This window comes from Ascidia mentula, chromosome 5 (genome assembly GCF_947561715.1).
Source record: "Ascidia mentula chromosome 5, kaAscMent1.1, whole genome shotgun sequence".
NCBI classification, from domain to species: domain Eukaryota; kingdom Metazoa; phylum Chordata; class Ascidiacea; order Phlebobranchia; family Ascidiidae; genus Ascidia; species Ascidia mentula.
The window spans coordinates 8,140,175-8,160,866 of NC_138570.1; the positions used below are offsets into that span (position 1 = coordinate 8,140,175).

The 20,692-nt window shown below is 39.8% G+C and overlaps 3 protein-coding genes across 5 annotated transcripts; 2 read left to right on the forward strand and 1 right to left on the reverse strand.

Annotated features, from left to right (window-relative positions):
* Positions 1–4,838: 4,838 nt before the first annotated feature.
* On the forward strand, positions 4,839–5,854 carry LOC145903271 (thioredoxin-like protein 4A). The gene is made up of 3 exons (XM_082991339.1): positions 4,839–5,020; positions 5,092–5,219; positions 5,510–5,854. The coding sequence occupies exons 1-3, from the start codon at positions 4,892–4,894 to the stop codon at positions 5,679–5,681; spliced, it is 429 nt and encodes a 142-aa protein (XP_082847465.1). The 5' UTR covers positions 4,839–4,891; the 3' UTR covers positions 5,682–5,854.
* Positions 5,855–5,895: 41 nt separating this feature from the next.
* Positions 5,896–6,793, forward strand: LOC145902835 (migration and invasion enhancer 1-like). The gene is made up of 4 exons (XM_082990933.1): positions 5,896–5,933; positions 6,008–6,087; positions 6,221–6,297; positions 6,506–6,793. Exons 1-4 carry the CDS (start codon positions 5,896–5,898, stop codon positions 6,587–6,589), a joined length of 279 nt encoding a protein of 92 aa, XP_082847059.1. The 3' UTR covers positions 6,590–6,793.
* LOC145903268 (uncharacterized) lies at positions 6,794–19,692 on the reverse strand. 3 transcript variants are annotated; one of them, XM_082991334.1, is made up of 29 exons: positions 19,500–19,692; positions 19,284–19,431; positions 19,103–19,173; positions 18,911–19,016; positions 18,534–18,639; positions 18,099–18,203; positions 17,729–17,810; positions 17,488–17,615; positions 16,827–16,926; positions 16,657–16,755; positions 15,673–15,753; positions 15,197–15,326; positions 14,673–14,765; positions 14,159–14,286; positions 13,536–13,685; positions 13,390–13,473; positions 12,977–13,041; positions 12,310–12,703; positions 11,877–12,075; positions 11,713–11,812; positions 11,124–11,253; positions 10,973–11,061; positions 10,428–10,674; positions 10,134–10,264; positions 9,637–9,790; positions 9,023–9,221; positions 8,583–8,703; positions 8,087–8,313; positions 6,794–7,463 (listed from the first exon to the last, which is right to left on the reverse strand). In XM_082991334.1, the coding sequence occupies exons 1-29, from the start codon at positions 19,590–19,592 to the stop codon at positions 7,198–7,200; spliced, it is 4,026 nt and encodes a 1,341-aa protein (XP_082847460.1). In that variant the 5' UTR covers positions 19,593–19,692; the 3' UTR covers positions 6,794–7,197. The 3 variants fall into 3 exon arrangements, with proteins under 3 accessions (XP_082847460.1, XP_082847461.1, XP_082847459.1); XM_082991335.1 differs by having other exon boundaries at positions 8,583–8,685; positions 15,194–15,326; XM_082991333.1 differs by having other exon boundaries at positions 15,194–15,326.
* Between the last annotated feature and the right edge of the window lie 1,000 nt (positions 19,693–20,692).

Below are 20,692 nucleotides of genomic sequence, written 5' to 3' on the forward strand. Positions count from 1 at the left end.
AATAACTTTTTTTATCGTTATGGCCCAAGTTTCAATTTACAACCATACAAAAGCTCAAAAATCAAGCTTTCCAAAAATATTAAACATGTCTAAAAACACATTGAGCTGCCGCTGTACGAGCCGAATACACATCAACCCTACACCCCCCACTGTAAACACGGTTTAGGGGTGCTCTGGTGCATACTTTCGCCGATAAATGTTGCTACAAAGCGAGTCGCAAGCTTTTCTTTTGCACAAACCACCTTATACCATCCCACTATCGAATGAAATCAAAGTCGAATCAATTCAGTCAGAGATGCTATGCTAAATCCAACGATTACTTACTCAAACCCGACCGTCGCCCGCCGCTTTTTCAAACCGCCAAGCCATATGTATGGGCGTCACGTACTTTCGCCGATAAATGTTGCTACAAAGCGAGTCGCAAGCTTTTCTTTTGCACAAACAACCTTATACCATCCCACTATCGAATGAAATCAAAGTGGAATCAATTCAGTCAGAGATGCTATGCTAAATCCAACGATTACTTACTCAAACCCGACCGTCGCCCGCCGCTTTTTCAAACCGCCAAGCCATATGTATGGGCGTCACGTACTTTCGCCGATAAATGTTGCTACAAAGCGAGTCGCAAGCTTTTCTTTTGCACAAACAACCTTATACCATCCCACTATCGAATGAAATCAAAGTGGAATCAATTCAGTCAGAGATGCTATGCTAAATCCAACGATTACTTACTCAAACCCGACCGTCGCCCGCCGCTTTTTCAAACCGCCAAGCCATATGTATGGGCGTCACGTACTTTCGCCGATAAATGTTGCTACAAAGCGAGTCGCAAGCTTTTCTTTTGCACAAACAACCTTATACCATCCCACTATCGAATGAAATCAAAGTGGAATCAATTCAGTCAGAGATGCTATGTTAAATCAAACGATTACTTACTCCAACCAGACCGATTAGTATGAAAACTAACATTATTACATGTAACATTATTACATGGCATGCTTTGGTTAGTTTTTTTTCTAAAAGAAGAATGTCAAACGCAGAACGTCGCAAAAAAGTTCGTAAACTTCAAAGATTTTGGGAACGCAATAGAATTGACATAACAACGTCTCTTCGCGAATCATCATGTAGTTGTAATATTGTTGGAAATGATAACGCCGAAGAACCTGTTTGCGCTGCTAGTCCATCCAATGTCGAATTTAATGTAGTCGACTCTAATGCCGATGACAATCTTGGTTTAATGATCACAAAGATAATTGACGCTTTAAAACAATTTCACACTTTTGACCCAAATAATAACGATAACTGGCACACGCTTTACTGTTTAATATACCAAGGAAAACACAATAAACTTTATATTCGAAACAAGATCCGGTTACTTAAATCAACTTGGGAGCGCAACCGGGATGAAATTGTAAAACACTGCGCGAGCAAATGCGAGATTTTTGAAGAGGGTAAAGAAGTAATCCAATGCGCTGATAGGGGCGACGAGAGTGATGGGGGTCAAAATAACGTGGATGTTGCTGATGTGTGTGATGAGGATTTGGTTGATGTTGTGGAATGTTTGAACAAATCGGAAGGTGTAAACGAACAGGTAACAGGTTTGACTGATGTGCGCGATGAATGCGATGAATTCGGCGAGTGCGATGTTGATGAGTTTGTCGAGTTAAACCGCGACGCGCATTGGTCTCCGAGCACTTTCGCACAGAGTGCAAGTTTTACTTTAACTACAGACGAGTTCGATCATATTAGTAAAGGTATTAAAGGTAGATATTGTACAGGAAAGGAATGGCCGGAAATCATTCGACGCGCATTGAAGGACAGTAATCCGTACTGTTCTTTCGCGGCTAAGGAGCAAAGATGGTATGTCAAGCAAAACACGGGCCGCTTTTTTCACAGCAAATTTCGGTGCACATTTGGGACTTGTCACTGTGTGGCATCTATCGACTTGGTTTGTTTGGATAAAAAATATTTTACAGTAAACTATTCATCAATTCCTGTTCATCCAACAGGAACAACAAAATCCACCCATTTAAAAGGTTTAAGATTGGAAAAAGTTAAACAACTTGTAACGAATAATTGCCCCCGCTTAACGTACCTTGGTATGCTCGAAAAAATTGAACCTGGCGTCTTAGAATCAGGAAATAGGGATGACGCGCCATCCAAGGAGGTGTTAAAAAAGGCTCGAAACGCTGCGATTAGGATAGGCGTCCCGTCCAAACAGGAATTAGAAGCGCTTGCGATTATGCAGAAAGAACAAAAGGTCGACTGCGTTACGGTGAAAGGAAAGTTGGGCGGAACGTTGCAGCATGTCACTTCGACTCCCAGTATCATGCTGTGGTCGCAAGAGACGTTAGAGATTTTCCACGAACGCACTAAACGTGATATAATGTACATAGACGCAACCGGCAGCGTGATTAAAAACCGAGGTAACGATGCGCATTTTTACGTTTACGAAATAGTTGTTAGAAACCCCAACAAAGGAGAAGCGCCGTCAGCTGTGGCAACGTACGTCACAAACCGCCATAACATCGCATCAATTTCGCAATTTTTAAAACTCTATAAAAGCGACGAAAATAAATACATCGGTAAAACGAACGTTAAACTTATAATGTGCGATAGTTCAATGGCGCTTATTCGTTCAATTTTAGTCGAGTATATGGTCGAGGACTTCCACGCTTATATAGAACGGTGTTACGCGGTCGTATCGGGAGAAGCAAGTGACAGACAGTTAAATCAGAAGCCGTTCCTACATTTATGTAACAGTCATATAATGAAAAATTTGAAGCAATTATGCGGATTAGTAAAAAAGCGTCGCGCCGAATCGATGTTTATCGTTGGTTTGTTGGTAGCCGCAGAGGGTATGAAGGAAATTGAAGAAATTTTGTTCCACATGACTTTGCTTTATAATTCAAAAGACGCAAATCAAGCTAAAACCAATTGGGATTTGTTAAATGATAAAATAAAGCGCAAAAATGTTGACCCAACAATTAATTTAACTGGAACTGTAAAAGACATTGACGATACCTTTTCCACAACCACCACAGATGATCTTTTTAAAGACCATTTTGGACGAGTGATTAACCGGGCTAATTTAAATGTCACCCATTCCTTTTCAATTAAAAATGATTTTTATTGTCCCGAATTTATGACCAAATTTTCCGAAAATTTCCTTCCGAAAATACCTCTGTGGAGCGCTTTACTGTTGGGGGATCTAGGTCGTCACGGAAGTAGTGAACCGTACCGCGCGTATTCTAAATACGTTCAAAAAGTCCAACAACGCGGAGTTGGACAAACGTTGCTCGCCGATAATCGCACGCAGGGAATCATGGAAAAGAGTCAACAGGAATTAAAGCGGACTCGGATCAACGGCAGAAAGCTTAACGGCTTGCACGAATTTGCGAAAATGTAAGACGATAAACATAAAGCGCTTATAGTTGAGTTTATGGACAGTGGGTACCGCCGAAAACCCAAGCGCAAACGCGTTAGACAGGAAGCTGAGGTCGAGGAGAAATGGGGGAAGAAGGCAAAGGTTGTTGGGACGGACAAAAGTATAGGAAGATACTTTCAAACTCCCACCAAAGCTTTGAATTGATTCCACTTTGATTTCATTCGATAGTGGGATGGTATAAGGTGGTTTGTGCAAAAGAAAAGCTTGCGACTCGCTTTGTAGCAACATTTATCGGCGAAAGTACGTGACGCCCATACATATGGCTTGGCGGTTTGAAAAAGCGGCGGGCGACGGTCGGGTTTGAGTAAGTAATCGTTGGATTTAGCATAGCATCTCTGACTGAATTGATTCAACTTTGATTTCATTCGATAGTGGGATGGTATAAGGTTGTTTGTGCAAAAGAAAAGCTTGCGACTCGCTTTGTAGCAACATTTATCGGCGAAAGTACGTGACGCCCATACATATGGCTTGGCGGTTTGAAAAAGCGGCGGGCGACGGTCGGGTTTGAGTAAGTAATCGTTGGATTTAGCATAGCATCTCTGACTGAATTGATTCGACTTTGATTTCATTCGATAGTGGGATGGTATAAGGTGGTTTGTGCAAAAGAAAAGCTTGCGACTCGCTTTGTAGCAACATTTATCGGCGAAAGTATGCACCAGAGCACCCCTAAACCGTGTTTACAGTGGGGGGTGTAGGGTTGAAGTGTATTCGGCTCGTACAGCGGCAGCTCAATGTGTTTTTAGACATGTTTAATATTTTTGGAAAGCTTGATTTTTGAGCTTTTGTATGGTTGTAAATTGAAACTTGGGCCATAACGATAAAAAAAGTTATTAAGGAAAAATCGATATTTTTTCATGTTTCAAAAATATAAATTCATTTTTCTGTACAAGCCCCAGCGAATTTTTCAAAAGTTTTGATATCGTTTGAAAGGGTTTAGCGCGTAGAATGTTATGCTTTAAAATTTAGCGAAGCGAATCTTGTTTTCGCGACTTATGTCATAATACGCAAATCATATTCATAACCAAATATGAATATGTTTGTTTTTAATGATTTTGGTATCGTTGGAAAGATCAGCCTATGATCAGTATCGTGTGAAAAAATCATGGCGCTACCTCGTAAGGTGGCCGAGTAACGCGCGTCCAAACTTTTGTTAACTGGCGTTTTTTTTTTGTCAACTAACATCCCTCTGGTGCACAAGTTATATGTGTTTATATCTCAACTCTATGAGAAGTTATTTCAAATATCCAGATCATAAAAATACACCATTTTAAGTGAAGGACACACGCCACAGTGGCATTCTGGCATAGGTACTGTTGGTAGCCTATTTTTTTCTAGCACAAGTAATGTTATTTTAACCAGAGCATGTGCAAAATATTGTTTATGTAGTTTCAGGTTAGGTTGCATGTTTAAATTTGTGTAAACCAACGTGCAAACAGTTAAACCATGTCTTACATGCTTCCTCATTTAACAAATGGCTGGCAAGTGGATCAAGCAATCCTTAATGAACAGGAGAGAGTTGTTGTAATTAGATTCGGACATGACTGGGATCCTGCATGTATGAAAATGGATGAGGTAAGCCATAAAACAGCAATCCATTCGAGGCACAATAAACAGTCTGATTAACAAGACATTATCAACTCTAGACATTGTACAGCATTGCTGACAAAGTAAAGAATTTTGCTGCTATTTATCTTGTGGATATCTCTGAGGTTCAAGATTTCAGCAAAATGTATGAGTTGTACGACCCATGCACAACCATGTTCTTTTACCGGTATGTAATAAGTTTAATATGTGAAACAAACAGCATTTTTTTATTGCTGCTGTTACAAGTGAAAAATAGCCCTCGTGTTTTGAAGTGGTTTTGAACCACTTGAAACAGTTCTTTAGCTAGGACCACTATGTTAACAAATCCAGTCGTTACATCAACATTTGTGCAGTCAAGTGCAGATCCCATTTGTATACTATATTCTTAGATAAAATGACGTTATTTCCAGTGGTAAATGACATGGCAAAAACCATTGAGAAAAGAAACATGTATGTAGGGTTCATTTGTTATTGCAGAAATAAACATATCATGATTGATTTGGGGACTGGAAACAACAACAAGATCAACTGGCCCATGGAAGACAAACAAGAAATGATTGACATTATTGAAACAATATTCCGTGGAGCAAGGAAAGGACGTGGTCTTGTTGTTTCTCCGAAAGATTATTCGACAAAATACAGATATTAGTGAACCTTTTCATGAAATGTTTGGGCAATGTTTCCAAGTTTACATCAACACTGCCTGGCAACATCTTGTGTGAAGTTTTTTGTCATTTTTGTTGTATTTGCTGTTTGAAGAAATTGTGTATTGTAACCCTTGCTGCATTTGCCCTCCGATTATTCATTTTATCCTTTTTTCAGGTTTTTTCGTTATTTAAATTTGAGTTTGTTTTGTAACAATCATGAGTAAAGCACCTGTGGAAGTTTCTGTTGAATATTGGTAAGAATGTTGTTACATGGTCCAAATAGAAATGTTATAATCCAACTGGTTTTTAGTGGTAGCTGAGGCTACAGTGGACGCTTCTATGAACTGAAAGAAGAACTCGAATCCCAGACTGACAACATCAACGTCACTGGATTTGTTGGTCGCCAAAGTAATTTTATATCTTACCTGACATGCTTATTTACCAGAATATCATTTTTCATCCAAACATTTTATTGCCTACACTAACAAAATTATTTGGCAAACCCTAACTAGACTTTTATTTAACATTAAATACATTGCAGGTTCATTTGAAGTGTCCATTAACAATAAGTCTGTGTTTTCTAAACTCACAACACATGGCTTTCCCTACACGCAGGATGTAAGTAAATGTTTTCACAAAGAAATTTTCTTACAAATTCACATGATATAAGCTAGCCAACAAACTTGATTTGGTCAATCCTTTCTCAACAGATCCTATGACATAACATTGAACATGTTTTCTTGTAAATTGATAATGCTCAATTTATTAACATAGAATAGGCTTAAATGATAGTTCATTAATATTTATCTTTGTTTCAAATCTTTAGATTGTTGCTGCTATAAAGTCGGCACAAAATGGTGATGAAGTCAACACTATTGAAAATAGCCAATCACCCTGTGTTATTTTATAATTCGTCTCAACTGCATTTTTCGTTACGAAACTATTGCACAAGAGTAGATTAATTATAGCATTTTCCACTTTTTGTTTTGCTGGGCAAAAGCCATCTGACACGTCTATGAAAGTTCAAATAAAAATGGAATCTTTTCCAACATTTGAACTCGAGAATCCAGTGTTAACGTGACTTTTGATCGCAATAAAAAGTTCAAATGCATCGTAGAAAAGTTGTATTTTGTGAAGAAAACGTATTTACAGCTTCATCAAAACGAGCTGTACACAAGCCTTAAGTACGTAACTTCGGCTTTAAAAAAGAAAGACAAAAGAAACGGTCAATATTAGATTTCAAGAGGTAAGATATGAACTTATCATCATTGTACCCAAAGCACCGCGATCAACGCAAAAACTCCCACGAAAACACAATTAGCGATCACAAAAAACTTCATAACTCAGATTATTGCTGTTCTTTGCGACTCACTGCGAGCAGCATCAAAAACTGAAACTTGCGCATGCGCCCGAAGCAGCGTCACAGCGTTTGCAACGTGATCACAAAACAAAAAGAGAGAAAGGGGAAAAGCGACCACAATACGCAGAAAAAGGTAAACAAAGCTACTAAATAAAACTTCACTTGTGTCCTCCAAGACCGGCCAGCCTGAAATATTCCTCCTGAAGTCGCTGCTGCTCGAGTATTGACTGCTGCATTGACTGCTCGTGTACAGCTTGGAGTTGTTGGGTAGCGGATGCAGAGAGATAATGCTGAAGGGCATTTTCCCCTGGTCGTACGGCGGCCATTCCCGGATGAACGATTTGCAAACCAGGGGGCATCATTGGGGTTCCAGGATGGCCGCGGATCCCACCTAGGTTTAACATGGGGTGACCCATTGATGCGGCTGCAAAAAAACGACATGGTGTGATAAATAAGGCGACTCTTTACTAGTTTGCTATAATATGGCCGTAATGGAAATTTTATGTCCCAAAAGCTATTAAGTCCAAGAAAGTAATTCTTAAGTCAAGACTTATGACCCAAAATATTTGTACGGCCTGATACTTCAACTTGATTTTTTACTGGTAATCCTTTAAACAAACTTGATGTTATACTTGTGCATTTTAGAACATTGTGATCCTATGGAAAAAAGCTTTTGGATAATTTTAAATCAATTTTAACACTAGACAATGTTATTTACGTTTATTTAATCTATTGATGAAATTTAAAACGCAGGAATTTCAACGCCCTACAGCAGGAATTTCGTGGGCCCCGTAGAGTTCCAAAAAAGCATAACATTAGTTACCACCTAGCTTTTGGCAAAAATGGGTAAACACGTTTGTTGAGCCTTTGAACAAAAACGCAATGGATTAAAACCAAAAAAAAGTAATGACAATTTGGGGAAAAAAACTTGTTTCCTCACTCGTTTTGTGTATTTCTATGTCAATTTAAATTAAAACCTTGCAGTATCTCGCGGACAAAAAAGTTTGGGAAACACTACTCCATAGCCTCCTGCAAACATGCTATTACCTGCGTGGAGAGGATCCAAGCCGGCCGCGATCGCTTGCTGCTGTGCCTGCAAAGCCATCATGTATTCCGCTGAAGCAGACGGTGGAAGAACAGCCGGTGTCGCTGCAGCCGCACCCCCTGCGTTGCTGGGATGAAGGTGTAAGTGAGAATGAACATGCGAGTGTTGGTGGTTGTGTAGAAGCTCCATGCGGTATTGTTGCTCCAACGCCACACGGTCCGCGTGGATTCTAAAGATTTTTTTTCTATTTCTTAAAAAACGCAAATAAGTTTGTGGAGAAACACTGTGGCCCCGAAGAACAAGAAAATTTATGTGAAACACATTTTTTTGGTTTCGAAACTTCGCCCGAAAAAGCAGTAGCTTTCATTTACTGGTCAGCCATTGCTTAGAACACAAATCCGTTTTGCGTGAAGAGGGTGCCACCATTTTATTTGACAGGTTACGATCCAACGTTACAGTGACGGGTCCATTCCCGTGTAAGGTTTTATTATCCATTACCTTTCGGCTGCGCTCTGTTGCAACTGGAGTTCAGTCGGTTGTGGTAAAAACGGAGGAAAGCCGGGGACGTGTGGGTTGGCACCAGGAACGCCGAATAACATACCTATGTGTGGAAACACACCTTTAAAAAGTGTTTACAGGGTTTATAGCGGATGTTTTTATTGTACACAACAGTGAGCACCATGCAAAAGGGCATTTTCCCGCAGTATCCACGGCGGAACACTAAATAGACCTTTAGAAACATAAACAACCGAATACGATACTCAATGGTGTTAACATGTGTTTGGAAGGATGTTTATATGCAAGCTCGCATAAGGCTGAGGCCATTCCAGAAAATCTGAAAACGTTATAACTATAACCAGCATGGCAGTCAAAATGACGCTTAACACTAAAAAGAGTGTTTTAATAAAGTTTGCCGCAGTAACGCAAGTTATTTTTACCGGGGAATTGGGGATGATGGGCCTGCTCCAACGCGTGCTGCTGTTGCTGCTGGTTCATAAGCGAGTGCATCACGTTCGAGCTCATTGCCATCGCCATCTGCGGGTCGAGTGACAACAGTTTGGCGTCGATACTCTGTTTTGGCATCCGCTCACGTAATTCCCTCTCTCTCAATTCTCTCTCGCGCAGATCGCGGTCACTCTGGTGTCGAGGATTTAAAACGAGGGAGGTGAGACTTTTGAGATGACGCACAACTCATTAGGGAAAAGTGTGGCGGCGTGAAGTGTAGATATTACGTAAGGTGTTTAATTTGAGCAATATCTTGGTTTGGAAAACGTAGACTTGGTTTCGACCAACGGAATAAACAATAAATTACATTCGTTTTACCGGTGGAAGCAATGTGTTAGCAACTTTTTTTCAGACGTTCGCTCGTCCGTTTTTGGGTAAAGTTTTTTAAAAATAAAATAAACGTTGCGACAAAATCAATGACGATGACTTTCTCTATAAACGTTAATGATAACCTTGTATTGCGAAAAAGCGTTGCATGCTCAACGCTTTTACCGGCATGACTATAGTCAAGCAGTAGAACCACCGATAAGCCAGGTCGTCAGCTCACCTGTGCAAACAACGGGTGTACGTTCTGGTCGGGGGCCACCATGGCGATATAAGCTTCCCTCTGGGAGTCGATGGACGCGTATTGACGTAAGGTCCTCGACGCTGGAGTGTCAACCCCGAAACCGCCATATGGAGATGCATGGGAAGGTGTCGGTCTGCGGGTTGTACAGAGGAAATTACGTTTGGAATCGGAGAATTTTGCAGAGGAAGTTTAGTTTGCCTTGCCATATGGATTTAAGTGCGTATGTTTTAAAGGGATAACGTATTTAAAAAAAAAAATACAGGTGGTGTGTAACGATATGTAACTGCGGGAAAATGAAAATGTTGTGCTGACCTTCATGACAACCACGTCATAAAACAAATAAACATTTACAAAAAATCACTCCCACGAGAAACTGTTTACTTCAATTTACTTGAGAATAGAAAATTGTTGTTTGAACTTTCACCTACAAGTTGAGTCGAAATTTGACACCCAAAACAGACAAAATGAAAATTTACCGATGAGCGTCATAAGTTGGCGTATGTATGGGCGTCGATCGGTGATGCGGAACAGCATGCACTGGAGTGGAACGAGGCATGGGCTGCGATCGATTCGGCTCCCTCTTCACTTGATGTGAATCGCCCGTCGTCTGCAAAAAATCAACAATCTCTTACGTCATTCAGAAGGTGGAATATACAGAAAACATTTCAAGGCATGTCGACGTATTGAAAGCTTGTGTAAAGCGTGTATGTAATTTTTTTGAAGCTGTTACTCTAGTGCGGCAACGTAGACGCAAATCAACGCACACTCACCGGCGTCTTCACCTCCCGGCTCTTGGCCTTTGTGGCCTCTCTGTCCTTTTCCGTGGACGCGTGTCGGGAGGGTAGCGGAGTCTGTTGGGTTCGTGGTTGATGCTGGGGTTGGTGAGACTGCGGTCGGTGCAAACCGCTCGTCGAAGGTGCGCCCGCGATCGGGTTTTCCTGTTTTGCCCTCGGTTCAGGGTTAGGAATCCATACGAGATCGGTTCTACTGCACAGCTTGTGGGTGAAACCTCTCAGTCTGTTGTTGGAGAAGCGTAATGTGTTAGTTCACCAGAGCAACTCAAGAAGACTCGTGGAATAAGAAAAGTTAAAATAAAAATTAAAAAAGTTTCCCCACTTGAGGGGGCGTTTTTTAATCAATAAGGTTTACAGGGTGCGGCATGCGGAAAAAAAAGTTTGAGAAACACTACTACATAAACCAAATATACGATTTTACGTGTGTCCGAAACCGGTTTTGAAACTATATAATCCATTACGCACCTAAGAATTGCTTATAAGGCGTGCTACAAGTAGAAACATGTAAAGTAATTTGTTACCTTGTTTTGCTGTAAATGTAATCCGACGTGGCTTTGGAGTTGCGACAAGGCAGGCCGTCGTCATAGAAACGAAACTGTTCGGGCCAAGGCTGGACAATACGTCAATGTGTCATTAATCACGAACTTGCAAAGTTGACGCACGACTGCTTACCTGGCCTGCTGGTATGGTGACGTGGTGGGATGGGAGGATATCGTGGATGTATTCGTCGGATGATTGTTCGTCGTCTGTGGGTTTGGGTGAAATTCTACCGCCTTCATCAGTCGACCCAGCAGTCGGAATCCTGTCAAGAATTTATGAAAAGGTTTTGCGTTTGTGAGTGTCGTGGAGGCTATATGTACCATACCAACGACTCGACCGACTTTGTAAATGAATTCACGAGAATAAGGGGGTTTTGGCCCTGGTTTGTTCAATACTTTATGAGGGCATACAAAAGGCCCTGGTTTGCCATAAAATTTGTAAAAAAAATTCACAGACTAAAACTACGTCGTAAAACAACAGAACCAACAGTTAACCTTTATTCAATGCTTGCCCATTGTCTGCGAATCTGCAGTGACAGGATTTAACAAGGTGGAAACTATCGTGGTTGAGACAGATGGGTGCACACCATAGGATTGTGTAACCTTTTGGGCTATAAAATCTCAGACGTGGCAAATTTGATTCGACCCTGACGGTCATATCGTTGACTTGCCACGCAATGCAACCTTGTGGCCCGTATTAATATTACAACAGTGTCACATACCTTGTCGCATGACTTTGTGGCAATTTGGGAAGGTCGGCCGTCCTTTCGGAGCCAGAATTTTGGGAATCCTCTCGTCGCTGTATTCCACCTTCGTGTGTGTCTACACATTCATAAACGTAAGTAGCCGACAGATATAAAGGCGGGACACGGCAAACTCGACTTACCGGGTCGTCGCATACCCTCGTATTTAGGATGGGGTCTGGTCGTTTGTTCGTATTGTTGGGTATTGGAAGAAAATCCGCCCGGCACTTTCTCATCAGCTGGTATGGGCAAATCTCTCTGCACGGATCCGTTGCCATATTTTTCAGCCTCTGCATCACGTGTTGATGTATCTGTTTGCCCGTTCTTCTCTGCTTGTGAGCTCTGAGACAAAATAAAGAATATTACTGTAACACAGCGTTGTAAAGACTGTTTTCAAAGACAAATTGTCTCATCTATTTTTGAGGCCACAATCGACAACCACGCCGAACGAGACCTGGAACAGATGTTGTGAATTCGGGAGTATAGGTTTTCGTGAAATAGCGTTCCTAAGCATTCTTGACTATTACCATGGAGAATGATTGTCCTGTTTGCACTGCAGCACTTAAAACAACTAACCTGTGCGCTTGTACGTGGGTAAGAACCCATAACGTCATCATGGGAGTGATCAGGTTTGACGAACGGATAAAACGGAGTGGATTGCGAGGGAAATTGGGGAGGGAACGACCTCCGCTCGTTTCTGTCCTTGTCCGACTGAGACGGCCCAACTTTAACCGGGGACCCGTCCGGCCTGGCCGCTTTGTTTTCTTCGTAGTTGCTTGCGTCTTTACCTTGAGATCTTTCATTAGAGGAATGCATTTGTCCGATCGATCCGGGATACGTATTGGGATATTGGGCGTAGGGTGTGAAGCCAGGAGGTAAAATTCCGGCGGCGTTCAGCGGGTAGATGGGTTTGACCGGCAACGCGCGCGCTCCATCTTCAGATTTAACGTTGGCGATTGGAGTTTGCTCTCTGTGGCGAAATAACAACAAAAGTTTGTTTTGCGCTGAACTTATTTTGTTTCAAATTTTGTGTACGGAACGTCATTGAGAGTTACTATAGCAACGTCCATACAATTACAGTGAAGATCTACTTTCGATCATTACAACATGCATCAAAAATTTCTACTGTGCAGAATTCTTAAATGCGTTTTTCTGGTGAAATATACTTTTACTGAGTTTTGCAAAGGAGGGAATTAATGCAGCGCAGTTTTGCACCGAAACATATAAGAAACAATAAACCTACTTTTTTGGCCACTTTGGAACATCCGGGACCCCTTCATCCGACTTATCCATCATTTCAGCATCTTGCTGCATTTGAAAAATAACAACAGTTAATAATTGTTTCCGCAGTGCAGACAGCTTTAATATTTAATGCACTAGCGCCACTTCCGAGTTCCTTGAATCAGCCCCAGATCACAGACATCAGAGTCACGGAGTTTTAATATGCCATTTTTCGTTTCGGCGGAATTAATAATTGATGTCGGCTGCCAAATCATAAAATGCACGGCGCTTGTTCTACACTGTTAAATCCAATAAAAATTGAATTGCTTGCGGAACACCTAAGAGTACAAAGCCACGTTTATGCGTCCTAAATAAAATAAATTATGCGCAAAACAGATTTTGGGAAGTATAGCATCAGCAAAATTAACATCGTACCACTTCGGTTTTGCAGCGCTTTTCAACAATTTTTTCGTCCGACGATGAGGCCCCGTCCTTGACGTCCCATTGACGCTTGCATGGCTGCAACATACCAGAAATTTACGTTACACAACACGAAATACCCAGAATACAAGGCACCTCACCTTAATATCCTGGGTCTCACCGCCACTGTCGCCGGCGTCTGTCACGTCAGGTTTGTGGTCTTCGGTGGATTTGATCGGTTTAAACATGAATCGTTGTATGTCGGATGCCACTTTGTCGAAGATAGGAGTTCCCTGACTGACCTCTTCAACCTATGAAGCGGAATCAGAATTTGTACTGACGTAATAGAAATCGTACCAAAGAGTTTCCATTGCGTCAGGGGAACCTCATATCGAGAGCACGAATGTGTCAAAAAACGTTAATAATTGGTTTTGGTATATTGGGATTTGTTCGCTTTTAGTGGTCTAGTACTAGCACTTATTAAAATTGTTTGGGCAGCCATCAGTTAAAGTCAAAATTGTTTATTAACTTACACAAAGTAGGAGTACTGCTACACAATAGGAACATGTTATTAACATCCACAATGGGGGCATAAACTGTCAGTTTAATTTAATTTAACTGCATATGTCAATTTGAAGAAATGTTGTACACAGATACCCTTGTTTAGAACAATAGATGATAAGTTGTAACAACCACAAAATGTTGTAATTTGATCCCAAGGCACATTGTTAAGCGTGATTGCTAACACAACCCAAAAGCTACAGCATCTGACATGGGAACTTACATCTGATGGAGTATCGTGATCAAAATCAATATCCAACTGGTTGTCGCCGCCATACTTTTTGAAAAAGATTCGGCATTTCGTGCACAGCATCACACTTTCTTTACCACCAAGGTTCCAATCCTCAGATTCTATGATCAAGTCATCATGAAATTATGATATTTTTGATATAATTGACCATCCATTACCATTCATGCTAACCAAGCACTGGATATGTGTTCTACATACAGTTGTATGGCTATTTTAACTGGTGCAATATTGCCAACAAAAAAAATTAAATTGCATTGAATGTGAAGGCAAGCAAAAAACAGGCAGCAATTAGACAAGTAAATGGAACCCTAATTTCTCAAATATTTGTAAATGAACTACAATAAACACATACACAATACAAAATGTCCTTGTTCTCAAACACAGCCCTACAGTGGGTTGGAGAATAAAGGCGATATTTTTAAATGAAATAAGAGTTGCCATCTGGCCTTATCAGCCGCCAAGGTCATGGTTAAAACAACACACTCACTTGTGGTGTAACAGTGTTTGCATCTGAATGTTCCGTTATCTTTGTCACTCTCCTCACTGTCAGAGATAATATCACTGGAACTGCCTTCACCGCCTGCAAAGTAGTTGAAATTAAAACTTAGCAACAAAAGTGTAGTTTTATTTTATTAAAAAAAAAACTTGTTTTATATGAATGTTCCTCAGCTTTGAAATTCCCATTGAATGGAATTTACAACATGACAAAGCATTCTGACAGACCTTGAGCACTTTGATTCTGCAGCATTTGTCATTTAATTCACATATAATTTACTTTTCTTATTATATATTTCATATTTTGATTACTACTAAATGTTTTTCAAGTATAAATGATTTACAAACAAATCCTAGCATGCCATGCACACAGAAATATATGTTTCCCTAAAAATAATTTAAACTCCTGAAGCATGAAGTTGAAGACATGAAACACTGTAGCAAATGGAATGGTCCAGATAACAGTGTTTTTGTAGGGGATTACATGGCTAATAAACTAGTGTGTACACTAACCACCTTCTGAAGTTGCATTGGCCTGTTTTGAATTTCTCTTCAGCGAAGCCTGTCTCCTGTTTTTGCTCTGTGGCTGCACCATCAACCCATCTTGAACCTTTTTCCATAGGTAATAAAATTCCACCAGCTCAGACTGTAAAAGCAACATTTGCTGTAGTAAATGATGGCAAATACCATCAAACTAAAATTCATGTCATAAGAAACTGGTAATACCAGCAATCCAACACAGATAAAGAACGCGATTGCAAACTGTAGATTGTGGACAGATAAATAGGCTTAGCTAAACCCAATAGACCCAGGGAAAAGGCTGACATTTGTCTGATGCTTTCAACAAGAAGACAAATTACTTTTGAGGCTTAAAATCTGGCATGGCTCAGCAACGGTATTAGGAGATATCCATCAACGACCATAGAGAGTAGGAGAACCCTGTGTGTTTGCGAACACATCGGGCAGGGATTATGGCACGCTAGGTCACTTACGGTGTCTTTGCTTGGAAGTAGATCCTTCCTTATTTTGAAGAAGTTTTTGCCGTTTTGACGGAGACCCTTTTGGAAACGTTTCTGTATTAAAAATAAAAAATAGCACATGTTAAATTTTATTTGAATATATTGTAGATGAGTTTGGAATAGTTATGAATAATTTTTTTAAATTTTGTTGCTTGTCTGTGGTTCATAAAATCACTAAAAATGTTTTGCAATTGAACTAACACGTATTATTATATTCATAATGGGATTTAATGGAAAAAAACAAAAACAACTTGCAGGGAAATCTTTAACTATAGATACAAGTGCTGCCGAAATAATGTAAACATGTGAATTCAACACAGGGTGACAGTGGGTGCCAGATTAAGGCGAGACCTGGCACAATAGAATCATCCAATTTTCAATTGTTTAAGCCACAAAAGATTTGCCCAAGCACAGTCTCAACGAGGCAGTTGTTTGAACAGCAGCATATTTGCAATGAACCGCTGACATTTCTCGTCAGATTAACAGCTCGGGTTTAGATACAGTCAAGTGGAGATTGCGAGGTCTCGGCCTCGACAATGGGCATCAGTGCACACTGGCAACAGAAATTGGCGACGTGAAATCCGCGAAACAGTGCCTTGGCGTGATCACTTACAATCACAAGTACTGCTTGTTGTGTAAACATGGTGCGGCACACAACTGAAGCACTAAGCGCAGTGGAAAGGTGGACGTACAGACACTTGTCTACTGACAGTCGGGTTTACACAACACACCCATAAAGCGTGTATGGCCCGTAGGTTGCCCAACAACATTTACACTGACATCAAGTCACAAAGGGGTGAATGGTTTAGGAAGCAAAAGGAACGCTGCTCATTAACTGTTAAATTGGTGGGAAAATCAAATTAAAAAAAACACGAAGTGGAAGCTTTACAAACTCCACTTGAGTTGGGAGATTAGGTTATTTTATCAAAAACAAGATTTAATCAACATATTTCCTACCACTTGGTCTTCGGTCCACTTCCTTTCAATAGTCAAAGGCAGGGGATTTTTTACCAGCACTTGAAGTGCTGCCCTTGTATCACCCTTGCTTTGAAACAACTGTGAGAAGATTGTTCACTGTTACATCAAACACCCATTTAAAACAACACAAACCACAATATGAAACTTACAACATTAAGAGCGTTGATGGTAGTTTCATCCCTGGAGGCTATCACACAGCCCTCCTCAGTTGAGCCCCCGTCACACATTCCAGCAAATGCAGCCATGCTCCTGTGATTATTAAATGGTGAAATTAAATGCACTGAATGACAGATAGAACTAGGACAACATTTTCTGAAGCTGAGAAATGTCAAGTAAGTGTAGGAATGAGTTTTGAATTAGTCAGTTTTGAAGTCAAAAACTCATCAATGGGCAAGTAATAAATATTCTACCACAACAAAAAATGTTCTTTAACCATTGACACCATGAAAAAATCGAGAAAATATGGTGCATTTCATATTAGTAGTGTAAGTGAAACTAAATTTGCATCGCTGAAAGCACAACATGCTAACACAATGCCGACTGCAGTGCAGCGCTAAGTTTAAATAAAACAAACAAAAGTCTGTTGAAAGCAAATACATTCTCAACGTGGAGTGGCAGGAGAACAAACTTTAAAATAACTTCGCAAACATTTACAGAAGGCCAATTACTTGACACAGAACACAACTTTGAGATAATCGCAGTCTCCCCAGGTTTGTGTGTACACATTGTTGTAACAGGCCTAGGTGGCAATTTTGCTTGCAAATACTTGTGTGCTCAGCATACAAAACGATAAAAAATAAGTTTGCTTGCCTTGCTGAATGCAGATACATTATCAGGTCGCAATCATTGGTCCTTGGCTTCCACATCAGCTCTTCATGTTCTGTGTTTACTTGTTTAGTGCAAGGGGACATAGGAGGCAGCAAATCTGGTACTACAGCCTGTATAAAAATCATAATGTTAACTTTTATCTATTAAGTCAAACATTTTTAGCTGAACAACCAGCATGCAGTGTAAAACAATATATGTAACATGTCATCTTTTATCCCAAAACCTTTTGAAATATTCCCCTGGTGGAAGCATTCCACTGATGACTAGGTCCAACTCGGACTTCACCCTGTGTGCTTGTAAGTCGCCTATGGAATAAACAAATATACATAAAGCTCCAGGCAAAAAATATTTTCAAAAATAAACACACAAGAGTTAGTGTTTTTTAATAAACTTGAACAAAAGTGTTATTTATTGACAAATATGAAATGTTAACAAGGTATTTAACTTTCACAGTTATGACATTTATTCATGGAGTATTTCTTATTCTATGTTGTACAAACAAACCTCAAACTGCCATGAATATCATCAGGGCAATAAAACCTTATTGGCCCAAGTAACACCTTATTTGACTTGAGCCAGGCAAATGTGATTACCTTGTTTCTGGATTGTAGCCAAGAATGTAAAAGAAAGTGTCCGGTTTCAAGTTGTAATTCTTCACCTGGTGGAAATCATTGAAATGCTTCACAGAGCACTTTCCCCTGTCAAGAGAATGCAGGGTCACCAACATGAGGCCAATCAACACAGATAAATAATTGATTTGATTTGCACAGTGGCATGCGCTTATCTGGTTAAGGGTTTTGCTAGGACAAAAGAATTTGACAAAATCCTAACGCCCGCGCCAAATCACCATGCAAAAGGATTATACATGTAATTAGTCCAAAGCATGTGCCCACAGCCAACCAAGATCAATAAAACTAATTATAGTGAGGAAATTCTCTTTTGGTCCTGTTGAAGGGAGGAATTAAAGGATGAGATGACAGTTATGCTGTCAATGTGCTGCTTTGAAACATTGTAGGATTGACTATTACCTCAGATGTGATACTGGGAACATATCTGTGATTTCGTCATCAGCAAGAAACAGTTCACGATTTCGACATTCATTGTTCAGTATCATTTCTTTCTCTTGTTGGTCATCTGCATGCACAAATATGTAATTAAGAAAATGTAACCTGGCCGTGCTTTAACAAAAATCAACATTATGCATGGACAAATGCCCAGAAAGACAACAAAAAATTAATCAACATAGTTTTTATCTTGTTACACTGGGATAAGCAGTTGGCTCCTAAAAAAATGCTGTTGGTGCAACTACATCCAGAGCTTATCGTAAGGAACAAGAAAAACACTTTGCACTGGGCAGCAATTGGCTCTAAGCACTCAGATTAAGTCACCACTCATGCACACTCACCAGCCCCATTGAGGCGCTCCTTGACTAGCATTTGATATACTGAATCGGGTACTTCACCAGGTCTGTAGTACCACTTTACCACGACCACTGCGTTGTCTTTTTTGCTCTGCAATAAAGTTTAAAATTATTAAACGCTGTAAGTGAATGTCCTGTCGAAGAATGAATGACAATGTGCCTAAAGAGCCAACTTACCACTTTTATTTCTTGGATGGTAGCAATGAAATATGGATTGTCTGACCTTTCTGTGGCTATATATGCTGAATCTGTTGAACAAATTTAACCGAAAAATCAATTAGTCTGTGCACAACAAAACATAAATAGACAATTGCTTTTCCGATAGACCAAAAAATGACTGGAAAATTGGAATGCATACCGAAGAGTTTGTAAGACACATCATCTTCTGCGGTATATGCTACAACCTCATTATGTTCACCGCGCACTATGTGGCTCATGCTGTTAATGTCCCGCTTTTTGGAGTCATCCTTTTGATCCTTCTTGCTCTCTTCGGTACAATTTGATGACTGATAAATAAAAAATAATAAATCAGATAGTTTCATTATAATGTTGACATTGTTAGATAAAAATATACTTTTTCTTTTGCTTCCTTTTCCTGGTTTGAGGAGCTTCTTGTGTTTCTTCTTGTGCCTTGCAACCATAAAGCATCCTTTGAATCCACAGACATCTTCTTTGTGGTGGAGCTTTTAAACCAAATTGCTATAAAGTTAACCACTAGAAGGGTTCATTTATTTTTATTGACTGTTTAAAACTACAGCAATCTACAACCAAACCTAGAAAATCACATGATGAACCTCAGCGTAAAGATTATTACACACCTGTTTTTTATATGTAATTGACTAACACCAATGTGTAACATGTGCATTAATAAACCAACACATTGGGGACAACTTGCCCTGTGTCCATGGGGAATACAGCAATCAATCAACCCTACACTAAATTGTCCACTGGATTGAGCTTAAGAATTTCAACAAGTGTTAATAAACTGATTGGAAAAATTTAATTATTATACATGTTGGAATTCTTTCATTGTAACAAATAGGTGAAAAATTTGGTCAATTTTCTTGCAACACATAATACAACAATTCACTTCAATGGAATATATGAACATTTTGTGTAGACTTTCAAAAACCAATATGACAAGCCCCAGGTTAGAAAAATTTCATTCTGGTGAAAATTCACTGATAATATGTGCAATAAAAATTACCTAATGCATTAGCATTGGAAAAAAATGTGACTGACTGTGCAAATAACAAACTTTCCAATCTGGGACAAATCTACAAATCAAATTACTTTGTTTTACGCAATGATATCAATAAACAAGTCAGTTAACTTGGCAAATTGAAAAAAAAACTGGAGGTTGTATTTATAAATTATTATTTTCTTGATCTAATATTTTGAGTATGCTAGATGAGTTGTGTCGACACACAGATATTTTGTAGGAATAATAGTTTTTGCACTAACGAAAAGTAAGATTAGGCTCTTACGTCAACAGTGACGTCTTAGTCTTGTACAAAATTATACGATACAAACCACAGAGTTTAATTAAAAGTTTCAAGACTTAAATTGTTAACAACGCAAGAATGCGAAAATATTTACTGTACCGCTGTAACTGCAACCACAGAAAACGTGTTAACTTGTCTATGCTGCAACACAACCTACCTAGTACCTACATCCCAGATCCACACACACAACCTTTTGTGCAAATGCGCCGAACACCGTCGGTTTATTCTTATGATCACTCAACCGCATCGAATAAATTAGTCA

Excerpts from the sequence above, each read along its gene's own strand:
- LOC145903271 (XM_082991339.1), top strand. The coding sequence starts at position 4,892 with ATGTCTTACATGCTTCCTCATTTAACAAATGGCTGGCAAGTGGATCAA. Across the intron at positions 5,021-5,091 it reads CATGTATGAAAATGGATGAG|ACATTGTACAGCATTGCTGA; the intron begins GTAAGCCATAAA and ends TATCAACTCTAG. Across the intron at positions 5,220-5,509 it reads ACAACCATGTTCTTTTACCG|AAATAAACATATCATGATTG; the intron begins GTATGTAATAAG and ends TTGTTATTGCAG.
- LOC145902835 (XM_082990933.1), top strand. The coding sequence starts at position 5,896 with ATGAGTAAAGCACCTGTGGAAGTTTCTGTTGAATATTG. Across the intron at positions 5,934-6,007 it reads GAAGTTTCTGTTGAATATTG|TGGACGCTTCTATGAACTGA; the intron begins GTAAGAATGTTG and ends CTGAGGCTACAG. Across the intron at positions 6,088-6,220 it reads TGGATTTGTTGGTCGCCAAA|GTTCATTTGAAGTGTCCATT; the intron begins GTAATTTTATAT and ends AATACATTGCAG.
- LOC145903268 (XM_082991333.1), bottom strand. The coding sequence starts at position 19,592 with ATGTCTGTGGATTCAAAGGATGCTTTATGGTTGCAAGGCACAAGAAGA. Across the intron at positions 14,766-15,193 it reads CAATGCAACTTCAGAAGGTG|GCGGTGAAGGCAGTTCCAGT; the intron begins GTTAGTGTACAC and ends ACTACTTTGCAG. Across the intron at positions 14,287-14,672 it reads CAAACACTGTTACACCACAA|AATCTGAGGATTGGAACCTT; the intron begins GTGAGTGTGTTG and ends ACTTGATCATAG.